The sequence below is a fragment of the Delphinapterus leucas genome, chromosome 2, assembly GCF_059928025.1.
Source record: "Delphinapterus leucas isolate spDelLeu-1000000601 "Yukka" chromosome 2, BTC_Dleu_Yukka2, whole genome shotgun sequence".
In the NCBI taxonomy this organism is placed as follows: domain Eukaryota; kingdom Metazoa; phylum Chordata; class Mammalia; order Artiodactyla; family Monodontidae; genus Delphinapterus; species Delphinapterus leucas.
This window is the reverse complement of record NC_143130.1, coordinates 83,499,275-83,514,208: the sequence shown is the minus strand read 5'-3', so window position 1 is coordinate 83,514,208 and position 14,934 is coordinate 83,499,275. Positions and strand designations below refer to the sequence as shown.

The 14,934-nt window shown below is 36.7% G+C and overlaps 1 protein-coding gene across 3 annotated transcripts in view; it reads right to left on the bottom strand.

Moving 5' to 3' along the window:
- The window catches only part of WDR72 (WD repeat domain 72), a 193,887-nt gene that overhangs the window by 136,309 nt on the left and 42,644 nt on the right, over positions 1 to 14,934 (bottom strand). For all 3 annotated transcript variants that reach the window (XM_089907181.1, XM_089907183.1, XM_089907182.1), the window contains exon 13: positions 1,089 to 1,291. In XM_089907181.1, coding sequence (XP_089763307.1) covers positions 1,089 to 1,291 — 203 coding nt within the window. The remainder of the gene's footprint in view (positions 1 to 1,088; positions 1,292 to 14,934) is intronic.

The following is a 14,934-nucleotide window of genomic DNA, read 5'->3' as shown; positions in this document are numbered from 1 at the left end:
AAAATGACACATCCTTTTGCCTCTAACTGCATACATACACATGAGATAAAATAAAGTCTTATTTAAAGTCCTTATTAATGTTACTTTGAGTCTTCATAATATCATTAAAATAACGGAAAATGTTAACAACATATAAATAAAAATCAGCTAAAATTTGACTTAGAAACCCCACTTCTGGAAATATATCACATTAAATAACACTAAGTATTAAAAAAAAAAAACTTTAGGTTCATAGTTGTGTTAGTCCTAAACTGAAGCATAAAAAACAATCCATATATTAAGCCATAGGAAAATAATTCATATCAGTATAGTATATACACAGTATAGAGCATAATGCAGCCATTAAAAAGAAATAGACATTATTAAGAAAATATGTTTACATAAAAAAATACTACATTATATATACGCATATAAATGCCACAGTTGCAACCTGAGGAGGGGATAACTTGGAGGTGTAGATGACAGAAGAATGGAAGAATCCCTTAAAGAAATCAGATTAAATTGCTATGTCATGTTTAGAACTGAAAAATAATCAAACTCATGCAAATTTCTGTGACACAGGTTAACGTGGCTTGAGAAAATGAATGTAAACCCCATCATTGTGTGTTAACTGAGGCCTGGAATCCTAAAGAGCTAGTGATCCTAGAGATGCTGAGTATACCAAAAGAATTGCCCAAACAACGATCCAGTTTTTCTGATGGTTTTGGGTTTATTTGTAATCAGCATTTTAAAAAGAGGTCAAATACCCAAGTGAAAAAAAAATTGATCCCGACCACAGAATATAATTTTCCCCCCTTTTCATTGAAAACCATCTAGAATTCAAGGATTAATATAAAACTGGCTCAATCTTGATAAGCCAGGACCTGTCTTATCAAAAAAGAATGGTATAGTCATTCAAAACTAATAATCACTCAAAAAGTTATCCTGATTCACCCAAGATCGCTTGGTAGGTACGTCTGGTAGATGTGATCATCTCTGAGTTCTTATCTTTGTACTGATATTTAATGGCCACATATTTATGAAAGCACTTTACTTCTTACTCAGGGTTGATAATGTTCTTCGTGAGCAGCAGCTTGATTTGAACTTACCTTACATGAAGACTCCACCTGCAGACCAGGGCAAGGTATTGGCCCAAACTGGTAGGAGCTGGGGGACCTCTGTTCTACACTTTTGTGCTTACGTGTCTCTGAGGCAACTGGAAGTACAGATTCAGGCTTTAGAAGCTGTGAATCTTCACAACAATTAAGAATAATCCTTGCTCTTTCTCCCGTTTCATGTCTTTCCAAAGTGCCTGGAAAACAAGATTAGAAATAAAAATTTGTGCAAAATATTTACCCCCAAAGAATGAAAAGAAGAAACCACTTGTAACACAAAATCACAATTCTTTAAGTTATCGTGCCTTACTATCTCCTTGCAACCAAAAAACAGCCTGGAGCTTTCTCTAATTTATTCAAATCATCATATTACAAAGGCTGAAATTATAGACTTGAAAAGCTCATCTTCCTCTTTGTGCTGTTTCATCCACTGAAATCAACAGGGCATTCAATAGTCGTTAACAGTAAAATCTCATACTTATTATACAGTATGCAAGTGATCAATAACAAACAACTATGGAATATTTTAGTGCTGTCCCCTAGTGTTCCAACTCACAAACAACAGAGAATCCACAGTGCTTTGCTTGGGTTCCCAACCTTAAAATGTTTCTATTGGTAATACAGCATTTACATGAATAGGGGAAATAAGAACAGAGATGCCCAAGTACCCTCAGCTTCAGGAATTCAGGCCACTCTAGGGTTTTGTTGCTGGTGGTGGTATTGCTGATATTGTTGCTGTTATATATTTTGGCTTTTATTTCTTATTTTATTCGGAGAGAAAAACATTATTTTGCCCTCTTCTCTGCCATTCTTGCAGTTTCAGAATTTCAAAGTACTGGCAATTTCAATTTACAGTTAAAAGGAACAAGTATGAAATAGAGCAAAAGTATCAGAAAACAATTCACAGAGAGTGTTTTTATAAAATACAATGTTATGACACTCAGTGGACTCTTGGTAACGCATCTCCCTGTGAACTGCTTTCCCTAGTCCCCTAGAGGGCATATTTCTGGCAAGTTATACCACACCACAGCAGCTCCACTACCATCCAGTGACCACAGCTATAACCTCTCCAGCAAGGTCAGGATCTTAGCCCTGGGGTTGGGGAGGCCTCTTCCTTGGGCAGCTATCTCAGCTCTAGGGTAATGTCTGCTCCTTAAATCTGCTATTCCTATACTGTTTAGTTTTCTTTAGTTCTTATTAACCTGTCCCTCCCACTGAAATTCTTTATGGTGGTTACTAATTTTTTAATGTTAAATGATCTCTGTTCAAATTACTATGTCATTTCTCTCTCCTGATTATATCCTGATTAATATTAATATATCACAGTAAATCACTTCTGATGCAGAATGTTCCTTTAAATATATTCCTGAAATTATGGAATTTACATGACTTCAGAGATATACTTAAATTGTTAGAGAGGGTCAATAGCAAGAACAGTAGTCCTAATGTAAATAGTAACCTAGGCGGCAGGGCAGACCCCAAGGAGGTCCAACACAGGATGCCTTTCTCGACTCTAATAAGCTGCCTTTGGCAAGAGACAGAATAGTCACTACTGCCTGATATTAAAGAAATATCAGAAACTGAAGGCTTACAAAACTGCTTAATGCAACTTCTAATTTCAGGGGATCTTTTCCTTTCCAAAGTGAACTCAATGATAATTCGGTTTTTTTTTTTCTTTTGCACTGTACTACATCAAGAATATGATTGAACTCACACCTACTCTTCATTTGGATCAATCTGAACATGATAAGGAAATATGCAGAGACATATGTGAGTTAAATATTATTGAAAGTGACAATACCATTTCCTCCCTCAAAGTAGATGTGCAAAAAATACCATAAAATCTACCCCAAGTAAAATATTCATTGTATAAAATATCATTAAAAAATCATAAATATCTTGCATTTTTTATATGAGGTTTTATACAATTTGTTTTAATCCTAACTATACAATAGTACATTAAAGAATAGAAACAACCATAAGAGAGCTTAGAACAATTAACATGCTATGGGAAAATGAAGGAAAGATGGCACTGGCAAGTATTCCAAGCAGTTTTCACGGATCCAAAATTACGTATTCCTCAAAAAGCCAGTGCACAGAAACTTAAGAAGCAGCCAAGATCCCCTTTGCAGAGCCTAGGTCCAGATTGACAATATTTCCATTTGTATATCCTGCTTTCATCACTAATTCAAGCACCCCACAGCATCCCTAATCACATTTTCTTTTTTTACACCAGAACTTTCTCTGTGGCCCCCTTTGGAACCGTGTGCCTAGCTGTGGTCCTCTCTACCACCAAGGCTGATAGCCCTGAGACATCACTGCATGGTGGGTAAGAGCAGACTCAGCACCAGCCTGCCTTGCACTTGAATCTTGGTTTTACCCTTACCTGTTGTGTGGTCTTGGGCAAGTCATTTCATTTCTGTGCCTCAGTTTCCTCATCTGTGCAATGGTGATATTAATCCTTCTTACCTCACAGGGTTACTATGAGAATTCGATTGAGTAGACATGTAAAATGTCTTAGAATAGGTTCTGGCACACAGTGGGTGCTGTGCCATATGACAGTCCTCCTCTGACGTCAGTGGGTTCTCACTCAGCCCCTCGTGAGCAGTTTAGCTCTGTGGCTCTGGGATCTGCCTGACACCAGGCCTGAGCTCACTGAGCATAAGATCAGCGTGGTCCCCCCACCTCCTACCTGAGACTCGAAACTCCTCCTTGCCTCTCAGGGTAGGTTATAATCAAAATCAGAGTGGGATTATACATTTGCCTTACTTTTTAATCCTCCTCAGTGAACCAGGCTGGAGTCTGGCCTAAATTAAAGGCTAGATAAATACTTCTTAATGGATTATATGACGTCAGCAACCTGGCTAATGATTTTTCACGGTGGCTACACTTGGGATTAAATCCAAACTCCTTGACCCACAAGTCATATTCTCACCCCTGCTTCCTCCCATGTCATCCTCCCCTTGCTCACAAATTAGATTTTTTTTTTTTTGAGAAAAGATCTTTGAAAATAAATTCTCTCCTGCTAGCTCCATCTTTCTCCTTAAGAATTAGCTTAAAACCTCACCTCCTCAGAGAGGCTTTTCTAAAGTAAATTCTCCTCTGATGCATTGTTTTCTATCTCAGCTTCTTTACTTTGCAGAATTTAACACATTTGTAATTGGTATATTTTACCTGCTTACTTAAATGCAGAGCTGTCTCTCTACTAGATGCTAAATTCTTTTTGGCAAGTATGTATTCTATGAGCTTGGTACAAAGCAGAGCTCAATATGTGCTCACTGAATGAATAAAACAAATTTTACCCTTTTCTTGTAGCAGTGGAAGGAGGTGGCTATGAAAACATCAGAGCATGCCAAGGTCTCAGAAGAAAACACCAAATTATACCCATTATAAACTTCAACCCTAGAGCCCAGGAGGAGCCAACACTGGGAAAAGCAGCATTCACATGCCTGACGCCTGTCCCAGGTCTCAGCAGTGTGGCCAGGTCCTTCCTGATGTCCCAAGAATCTGGAACTGGAAACACAAGTAAGTCTCTGAATGACATATTTTCATTTGACCTGTGGAGTAGCCGCTTGCTAGCTACCTAAATGGTCCTAATAAAGAGGGCACAGAGGAGATGTTTCTGTTTCCATCCAAACAGACATGAAAAGTTAACAAGTACAGTTCCAGATAGCAATCAGAGCAGAGAGACAAAGGCTTAAGCATTATCAGCAGATGAGTGAGGATTAAATCCCAATGAAAGAATGTCATTTTCAAGAGAGTTTGGAGGGAGATTTGTCAAGAGACCGGCATAAAACCTTTAGCAGTTTCTGCACATAGAGAGGAAAGGAGAGAAGGAAAATTCAGAAACGGTTGTAAATCAGTATGTTGCTAAAATACAGTCATATTTTAAGTGCATTGGGATTGTCAGTTATTTATAAGGCATCTATAGCTTTTTTGTTTTGTTTTTAAATAGGGCAAATAATCACTTTGTAATGTGCCTGTAATGAAATCCGATTTTGAAGTATCAAGATATTTTAAAGCAAGACATGTACTAGGAAGGATGCTGCCTTCAATTGTGATAGAAAAATAAGGCAGAGGGTAAAGAGAATGCATTTAGATGATAAAATATCCCTGATATGTCATAGACTTGAATATCTACATAAAGAAAGGAAGGAGTAGTAATATTCTACACTTGATTCCCTTCCACATGATCAGAAGTTGCCCCCTTGCTTTTATTTCTCTTATAATCTTCCCATATTTTAAATACTTGCTATCTTCTATCTAAACAGTTTTTCAGCTCCCACTAATATGTGCTTTCCAAAATCAACAAAATTATCATAGCCTGCTACCAATTAATGAATAGCTTTAAATTACATATTTAAAAGCCCCAGCCAGATAAACTTTGCTCTGCAACTTAACATCTAGATCAACTAAGTCTGTAGGAAAAGCAATAACTATAATCTCATAATGGACAGAAATGGTTAAAAAAGAAAACATGATCACTTGATGAATACATCTGCAAATAATGAGTAAATTAAGATTCAAAAACAATATGCAGATGGGTTAACTTTTTATCACATTGTACAGAAACATTTTATTTCCTTAAAAATTATATGTAAATAAATTTGAGACAGTAATTGATTTATTATAACTTATGGTGTTTTTCTTCAGAAGAACTCTGTAGAAATAGCACTACTACAGAAACATAAAATCCACCCAGCACAGTAAAATCACGTATATTATAAACCAACAAATTTTAAACAATTTGCTTAACCAAAAATTTTTTCTCAAGTAAATATTGTGCTTATTATGGGATTGTGAAAAAATCAGAATTTGGTAAATAATTCCTATTATGTGATTAGTAATTAATATAAATTGTACTTATATGACTAAAGCTTAACATTAAGAACATGTGAGTGGACACATCATAGAGTTAGTCTTTTTTCTACATCAGGTAGGCATTTTCTAACTGAATCCACCACAATATTGGGCAGTAATTAAGAGGACAGTTATATTTGAAAGTGACTCTCTCTGAAAGAGAATAGGCCAAAATAATGGCCTCGCTACCAAATCTTGTAGTCAAATTAATAAAATCACCTTTCAACAAAACAGCTGACTGACAGCTGTAATCCAATTCCACATATCAAGGAATCTGACCACTGGGTCTGTTGTAAGATTTACCATTTATTTTCGGTTACACATGAAGTTCATTGCCTTGCTCGCAGAAGTGTATGGAGATCGACCTGGTGCCCCCTTCCTAACAAAACCGTTTCACAGTTACTGCATCTTACTCCAGAAGATGTATAACTGATGGGGGTTCTGACCAGGGACAGGGGACCCTGGAGGTATCAAACTTAGGTAACTAGAAAATAAGGGAAAGGTGGGGATAGGTGATGGATCTGAAAACATTAAACGAGGCATAAAGACATGTACCTTCACTCCTAAATGTATTTGAATATAATAAATTCAGCTGTAAAATAGATTGCCAAGGAGGCAGCTCATTTTGCTCTATATAAAAGTCGTAATATGATAAACTCACGATTGGCTTCACGTCAACCTTCTGTACATTAAGGGTATGTAGAATACATTTTCACAAAGTCTCTGACCACCACGACCTTAACCCCAGCTCTGCCACTGCCTCTGGCACATTCAAAGAAACACTGGGATTTATCAGCTGGGCCACCTCAACACTCACATCTAATTCTGATCACTGACCTCCAGAAAAACTGAATAAAGGAGTGGGGATGGGGTGGGGTGAAAGAAAAAAAAGGACCAAAATACATCGAGGTTTAAAGTTGTTGAGGTATAAGGATTACAAATAATGCATTAATTTTAAACAAATTTGAAAGTAGAGTTTTTTGGATAAGGTATTTACTTATTAAATATTCCTTCTTTTTAAACATGTGCTAACACCATAGAAGCTACTATGAATAAATTTCCATTTTTAACCTCATTCTAAGACTTCATATAATTTTAAAACAAATTTAAGAAGTGAATGTTTATGGAAAAGTATTTCTATATTACGAGACAAAAAATATATTTAATTAAGTTTATAATTACCTATTATATACAAAACATTAAAATTGGACTGCCTCTAAGTATTGTAAAAGGCCATTCACTCTGTATTTTTGATTCTTTTACACCAGACATGCTTATTTTTTACTTCTAAAATATTTCAAAAATAGACTTTTCCCTTTCATTTTCTTGGTTGAAGGTTAAGTTACTTAGGGGATACAATATTCCTAGAGATTTGACTCTATCATTTATTCACTTCTGTTGTCAGTTAATTTAATTAGGTATTTATTTGCTGAATTGATCTGGAATTTTTCCTGGAAAAAGGAAGAGTATTGGACAAGGAAAAATCAGAGAACAGTCTCCTGAATAAAGATGCTGGCTGGGTGAGGGGTGAAGTCATATGGAAAGTCCCTTTTTTCTGGAGGGATATGTTGGTCATGGGAGGACAAAAACCTTTTGATTGCAATCAATTTCCCCTTGGTACATGGCAGTGGTTTCCTTTAGGCAAAGAATGGGTGACCAAAGCTCCAGCAGGCATGTCAGCACCAATTCTCAGTGTACCTTCACTATAATCCTGGCACCCCAGTGCCACTTGTACAATTTCATGCCATGTTTCTGTACCCAGTTACCCAAAAAGCTTCTCCTATTTCTTCATTCTTCCATTCTATGGGTTCATTTACCCATGGGGACCTCGAGACACTAACCTACCTGAACACCAATATGATAGGTAGAATTCTACGAATAACCCCCAATAACCCTCATCTTTATGTGATTCCTTCCCCTGTGAATATGATGATAGCACTTACATGGCAAAAACTAACACTGCAGATATAATTAAGGTTTCTCCCTTAAAATAGGGAGATTATTCAGGTGGGCCAGGCCAAATTAGCAAGAGTTTTCTCCAGCTGGTGGAAGAGGGGGACTAGAGAGATGTAAAGCATAAGAAGGATGCAAAGTGCCATTGCTGGCTTTGAAGATAGAGGAAGCCACAAAGAAGAATCAGGGAGTGGCCTGGAGGAGCTGAGAGTGACAGCACCAACAGCCAGCAAGGACCCCAGACCTACAGCCATAAAGAACTAAATTCTGCCAAGGACTGAATGAGCTTGGAATTGAATTCTTTCTCAGAGCCTCCAGTTCAGAGCTCAGTTAGCTGAACCTTGAATTTGACCTTCTGAAACCCTAAGCAGAGAACCTAGCTGAGCTCACCTGGACTGACTTACATAACTGTGAGTTAATAAATGGGTATTGTTTTAAGTTGCTAAATTTGTGGTGATCTGTTACGCAGCAATAAGAAACTAATGCAGGTAGGACTTGTGGCAGTACTTTTACTTTGGACCGCAGATTTAGACCTCAAGTTTTGTTGTTGTTGTTTTCACTAGCTTACGTGTGAAAGTCCTGCTTCTTAAGCAAAATAAATAACTAAATATATACATGCATAGTCATAAAAACAAATAAACGTGAAGGCTGGCTAGACATTCCATACTTTTTAATAATCTCCTTCTCCTACGTTCATACTCTGAGTATTAGAAACCAGGAGGAGATTCACTAAATAGCTGGGATTGAGCAATAATATACCACATCAAAAAAATGCCTTTTTAAAACTCTGAATTAGGCTTCCCTGGTGGCTCAGTGGTTGAGAGTCCGCCTGCCGATGAAGGGGACACGGGTTCGTGCCCCGGTCCGGGTAGATCCCACATGCCGCGGAGCGGCTGGGCCCGTGAGCCATGGCCGCTGAGCCTGCCCGTCCGGAGCCTGTGCTCCGCAACAGGAGAGGCCACAACAGTGAGAGGCCCGTGTACTGCAAAAAAAAAAAAAACTCTGAATTATTTCAGAACGAATTATATGTAAGATATGTTTTTTCTCCTCCTTTTTAACATCATCATCAAAACTGCCATTAGCTACCATTAATTAAGTACACTTTAATCTTTGCTTAGCACTTAATACACATCTTATTTAATTCTTAATGCAGGAAGGTACAAAAAAACAGAGGTTCAGAAAGGATAAGTTTCAGGGGATTTGTGTGTGCTGTGGTTGAGGAAGTGGTCAGGGAAGGTATTTTGACTAAAAGCTAGGAAAAGGCAAGAAGAATGCTGTGCAGTAAGGTACATTTCCACCACAGACCTTGAGGCTTGGCATCTTCAGGGCTAAGTTTAAAGTAAATCATGTTTGGTTGACAATAAGGAGAAGAGAACTAAAGAAAGTGTTTGACTGGCAAGGTAGTCAGGAAAATTTTCAACAGGTCATGTAAAAGATGATAAAGATTCCAATCCATCTGGCCCTAATGTATATTTTTAAATGTTTTTGGTACTTCTGAAATATACTATATAATTCCGTGTTTTACTGGAGGCTTACAAAATAAATGTAGAACATAGCTTATCTTTCAAGTGATCCAAGTTCATTACTAGACACTTGACAATATTGAGGTTAAGAAGCAGTAATGCCCTTTGGAATTACTGATCAGGACTTTCATGGAATGGCTATTTAGTTTACTTATATAGCCAGTGGTCTTTGGTGTGTTCTTAACTCTATAGAACCATTTCCTTTTTCTTATTCTTTAACCAGAGCATTTTATCCTACTCTTCTCACCACCATCACTGTTTCTATAGTTTATAATCCACTGCCACTTCCTCTAAGTGATTTGTATGTAGTTACATATGGCATCAACCATTGTCCTACCCAGTTCTGAATTAGAAAACATTAATGAAGCATTATTCAGCCTTAAAAAGAGAGGATATTCTGACACATGCTACAACATGGATGAACCTTGGTGACATTGTGTTGAGATAAGTCAATCACAAAAGGACAAATACTGTACTGATTCCATTTTTATGGGGTACCTAGCGTAGTCAGATTCAAATTCATAGAGACAGAAAGTAGATTGGTGTTTGCAAAGGGCTGAGGGGAGGGAGGAATGAAGAGTTTTTTTAAATAGGTACAGAGTTTCATTTTTGGAAGATGGAAATGTTCCCAAGATGGTGAGGATGGTTGCACAACAATGTAAATGTGTTTAATTCCCCAGAACTATGCACTGAAAAATAGTTACAATTGTAAAATTTCTGTTATGTATATTTTACCATACAAAAAAAAGCACGTGTGTTGGTAAAATAGCCCAAGGAAAATACAAACAAAAGGAGAAGGACACTGAGAACAGACTCAGGAAACAATAGAGAAAGAGCATACACAAGTAGGACAACCTGGGAAAGAGGGGCTATTGGCCATCAGGAGAAGGCAGTATCATGTGAGGCTGAGGGTGGAGAGAGAAGAGAAGGACACTGATAACAGAGTGCAGACAAGTCAAGTACTTGCCATCCAGAGAATGACAACTGGACTTGGCAACGAGGTGACCTCAAGAACAGTTCTATTAGAATAGTGGAGGCAGAAGCCAGATTAAAATGTGTTAAATAAATGGGAGGCAAGAAAACAAAGACACAGAGTATACATGGCATTTTGTAGAAAGCTATCAAACACTTTGGGGAGAATAACAGAGAAAGATAACAGAAGCCCATAATTCCTTATTCAAAACATTTGAGGTACTTCCCTGGTGGCACAGTGGTTAAGAATCTGCCTGCCAATGCAGGGGACACAGGTTCGAGCCCTGGTCCGGGAAGATCCCACATGCCGCAGAGCAATGAAGCTGGTGTGCCACAACTACTGAGCCTGTGCTCTAGATCCCGTGAGCCACAACTACTGAGCCCGCGTGCCACAATTAATGAAGCCCACGCACCTAGAGCCCGTGCTCCTCAACAAGAGACGCCACCGCAATGAGAAGCCCACACACCGCAACGAAGAGTAGCCCCTGCTCGCCGCAACTAGAGAAAGCCCGCGCACAGCAACGAAGACTCAACACAGCCAAAATAAAAAATAAAAAAATAAATTTATTTAAAAACAAACAAACAAACATTTGGGACCATAGTGTTTTAGAATTCAGGATTTTTCAGATTTTGCAGAAAAAAGATAATGCACAAATGCATATTGTAAAACAATTATAGCAGAGCCTGGAAGAGCAGACAGTAATCAAACGTGTCATATATGTGCAGCAAAAAGAGAATACTCACACTTCGTGGAATAAATAACCTCATGTGAATTAAGGTTTGGTTTTGTTGCCTTACCACAAACTAATAAAAAAAAACAAAAAACTTTTGTTTTCACAGCTTTTAAGTTTTAAATTGCAGCTAGAAGAACGTGGACCTTTATTCACAATAACGGATAGTCAGGAGGCCAGAACTAACGAAAAAGATATTTTCTGAAATAAGTTGGTAGGGTGCTCAGTTTTCTATAGTATACGATATTGGATCATGCATTTGACCTCTCCTTATCTCTATTCAGATAAGCTAAGTCATCTAATCCTAAACTTCCAGTTTTGCTGATTGTTTTATTTATATATTATTAGATTATAATGTATTAAAGATTCTTTTAAATCTAGTACTTAAAGAAAGCAAAACTTGCTTTATAAAAATCATTGATGAGGGATAGTTTCATTAACAGGCCAAACTTGGGAAGGCAATCATGGATGTGAAAAATGAAGATAAGAATATGTTTTAAAAATAACAGACATAAAATAAGAAACATGTAAAATGTGATAATCCTAACTAGACTTAAAACTGATGCTTCTGGAAGTAAGAAAAATGTGATTACCAAAGAAGGTTAACCTCCAGTGCAAATCATGGGTTAAAGGTAAACTGTCTTATCAAATCTTCTTATTCCAGATCTTTTCCTGGTTCTCAATTTTGACCTGTGAGCATAAAGTACAATTCATTTAACTAACGTTACAAAAACGACTTGCTATCCCCTCAAACAATGAACAAACTATAAGATGACATCCTGTGTCCCTCAGTGGAGCTTCTGTTACTCTGACTCTTCCAAGTGGCTGAAACAAGTCCGTTGTCTTCTTTGGCCTAGAGTGGATGGAATCCACCTGCATTTGAATGTGAAAGGGAAAAATAGTGGGCCAATCCTGGTGCAGGACTTTTGACAAGGCTGAGATTAGCAACCAACTTTTTGTATGGCACAAGATAAAATCTGACAACATTCCCGTAGTCAAATTCCCTGCTCACCACCCAAGCCAAGGACTTGACCTTTGGATTTGTTTTCTCCTGATTCAACCCTGGAAACACAAAAGACCTTTCCCATCAAATCCTAACAAGTAAGTTAATGGTGGAAGTTGGATATTATTGATACCCTCAGATGAATCAAGTGCGTTCAATATCCTTTATCTCTCAGCCAAATCAGAGAACCCACTTTCCCAGAGAATAACAATCATTACAGTCCACTGAGTCTTGCTTTTCCAATCGTTTCTGTGGCAGCTGGCTACTGTGAAGTTGTTAGGGAATTGAAAGGAGGCAGCATGGGGAGGGGCAGATGGCTCCTTTGGGTTTATTTCACCAAACATGGCAGCTGCGAAACCCACTAATGTTCCAAGTGTTCATATAAAATGCTCGCAAAAGGGGCCAAGTTAAGGAAGAGCCACAGAGCAGCCTTCCTGATGTGTTCCTCTTTTTGTTGCTATAGAATAAGCTCCTGAGAGCATTAAATGCAGATTTGTAACTAACATATGCAGCCAGCACTTGATCCAAAATTTAATCAGACTGCAGGAATAAGCTAAAACTGATTATTGCAAGTATTTTCTTTACTAAAATAAAACCCAGAAAGATAGCAGCTGACAAGGGAAATAATAAAAGCAGTGAAGCATGGCACTTAATTGGTGAAAGTAATTTTAAGAGCAAAAAGTATTTATTTTTATGATTAGAATGAGACTGTATTGATGTTCATATTTTTTTCTGACCATACAAAATGCTCCAAAGACAACCTACAAATACCACAATATGACTAATACATATTAAGATGCCAGAAGATTAAAAAATGATGAAGTTGAATAATACATTAATTAAAATGTATACACACACATGCATATTCCTATATGTGTGTTATCAGATAAAAATTAATCATATACTGTAGAATTTTAAAAGTCATCTGGGGTATCTAAAAACAATATGGAGCCATATTCACATAAAGTATAATTTTTCAATAAAATGTAGAAAATTGTTCAAATGTTTATAACAAATGAGGATTGAGAAAGAAACAAATCCAAATTTGGGAAAAGAAAATTATTTGGGCTTCTTTTGTTAATAGATTTTCAATGTGATATATGGATTTTTAAAGAGCACAGCAGAAACTACCCCATGAAGATTATTTTTTTCTTGAATTTGTCTACATCCTTGGAATTTCTTTACTTTGAAAGCTTGTAAAATTATAAAATCAAATGAAGATTTATATAATTTCACCAAAGTAGAGGTTCATGTTCACTACATGGAATTACAGAAGATTCCTGTGGGGGGGTGGGCAATACATTCACGTGTGTGTGTGTGTGTGTGTGTGTGTGTGTGTGTGTGTGTGTATTCACATGCATGTAAAAGGAGTCTACCGAGGCTTAATATGGAAGTAAAAGAAAATATACAATGAGACTCATATGCCTCTCTTCAGTGATGCACTGTTAATTGTTGGATTTAATTTGGTTGAAAAATAAGGTTAAATTCTTTATTATTATTGTATTTTTGCTCTGATATTTTTTAAAAAGGCAGATATCGATTTATACTCCCCAACTGTACTGCTACCATTGAGTAATTCTGATGCATCCCACATTACAAATCATTTAGACCAACAGGGAATTCTTAACCATTTTTGTGCCATGAACCCCTTTAGCAGTGGGAATGCCAATGAACCCTTTCTCACAATTAATATTTTAAAGTGTTGGAAATAAAATACACAGGATAATAAAGGATATCAATTATATTGAAATGTAATCATCAAAATAATTTTTTAAAAAATTATAATGCTTCTTTATTAATGTCTTTAAATAGCAAGAACTAGTGGTGGGCCTAAAAGTTTACGACACTGATAAACATAAATGATACTTTGAGATACTGGCAACAATTGTAATGTGATATGAAGATTATCTGTGATGTCTATTGTTGAGAAAGTCACAGGTATTGCTAATACTGCTGTGAAATGTTCCCTACATTCAAAATGGAAAGAAATACTTGATTTCATTTAGGGTTTAAAAAACCCTCTGAAGTCCCCCATTATACCTCCCAGGTTGTTATATCAATAATGAAAATAATGAACTAATAATTGGATAATGCCTTATTAAACACTTTCACAAACCAAAATAAATATAAGCATGTCTCTGTATAGATTAATATGTAAAAGGAAAAAACATTAAAATTATAATATGCTAACCATTAATGATTATCAACAAATTTTAGAATTCTACTGCTTTTAAAAATATTTCCTTTATACTATCTGTATTTCTGCGTTTTCTTATTTTTATTGAGGTGAAACTGACATAACATAAAATGAACCATTTCAAAGTGTACAATTCAGTGGCATTTAGTGCATTTACAATGTTGTGCAACCACCAACTCTCTCTAGTTTCACATTTTTTTCATCACCCCTGAAGGACAACCCGATACCCATTAAGCAATCATTCCCCATCTCCTGATAACCACTAATCTACTTTCTACCTCTATGGATTTGCTTATTCTTGATATATCATGTAAAAAGAATCACAAAATATAAGATCTTTTATGACTGGCTTCTTTCACTTAGCATAATGTTTCTGAGGTGCATCCAAATTGTAGCTTGTATCAGTTCCTCATTTGGATAGAATGATAATTCCATTGTATACACCATAATTTGTTTATCCCTTCATCCACTGATGAACATTTGGGTTGTTTCCACCCTTGGGCTATTATAAACAGTGCTGGTACAAACATTCACGTACAAGTTTCTGTGTAGATATATGTTCTTATTTCTCTGGGTCTATACCTAGAAGTGAAATTGCTGG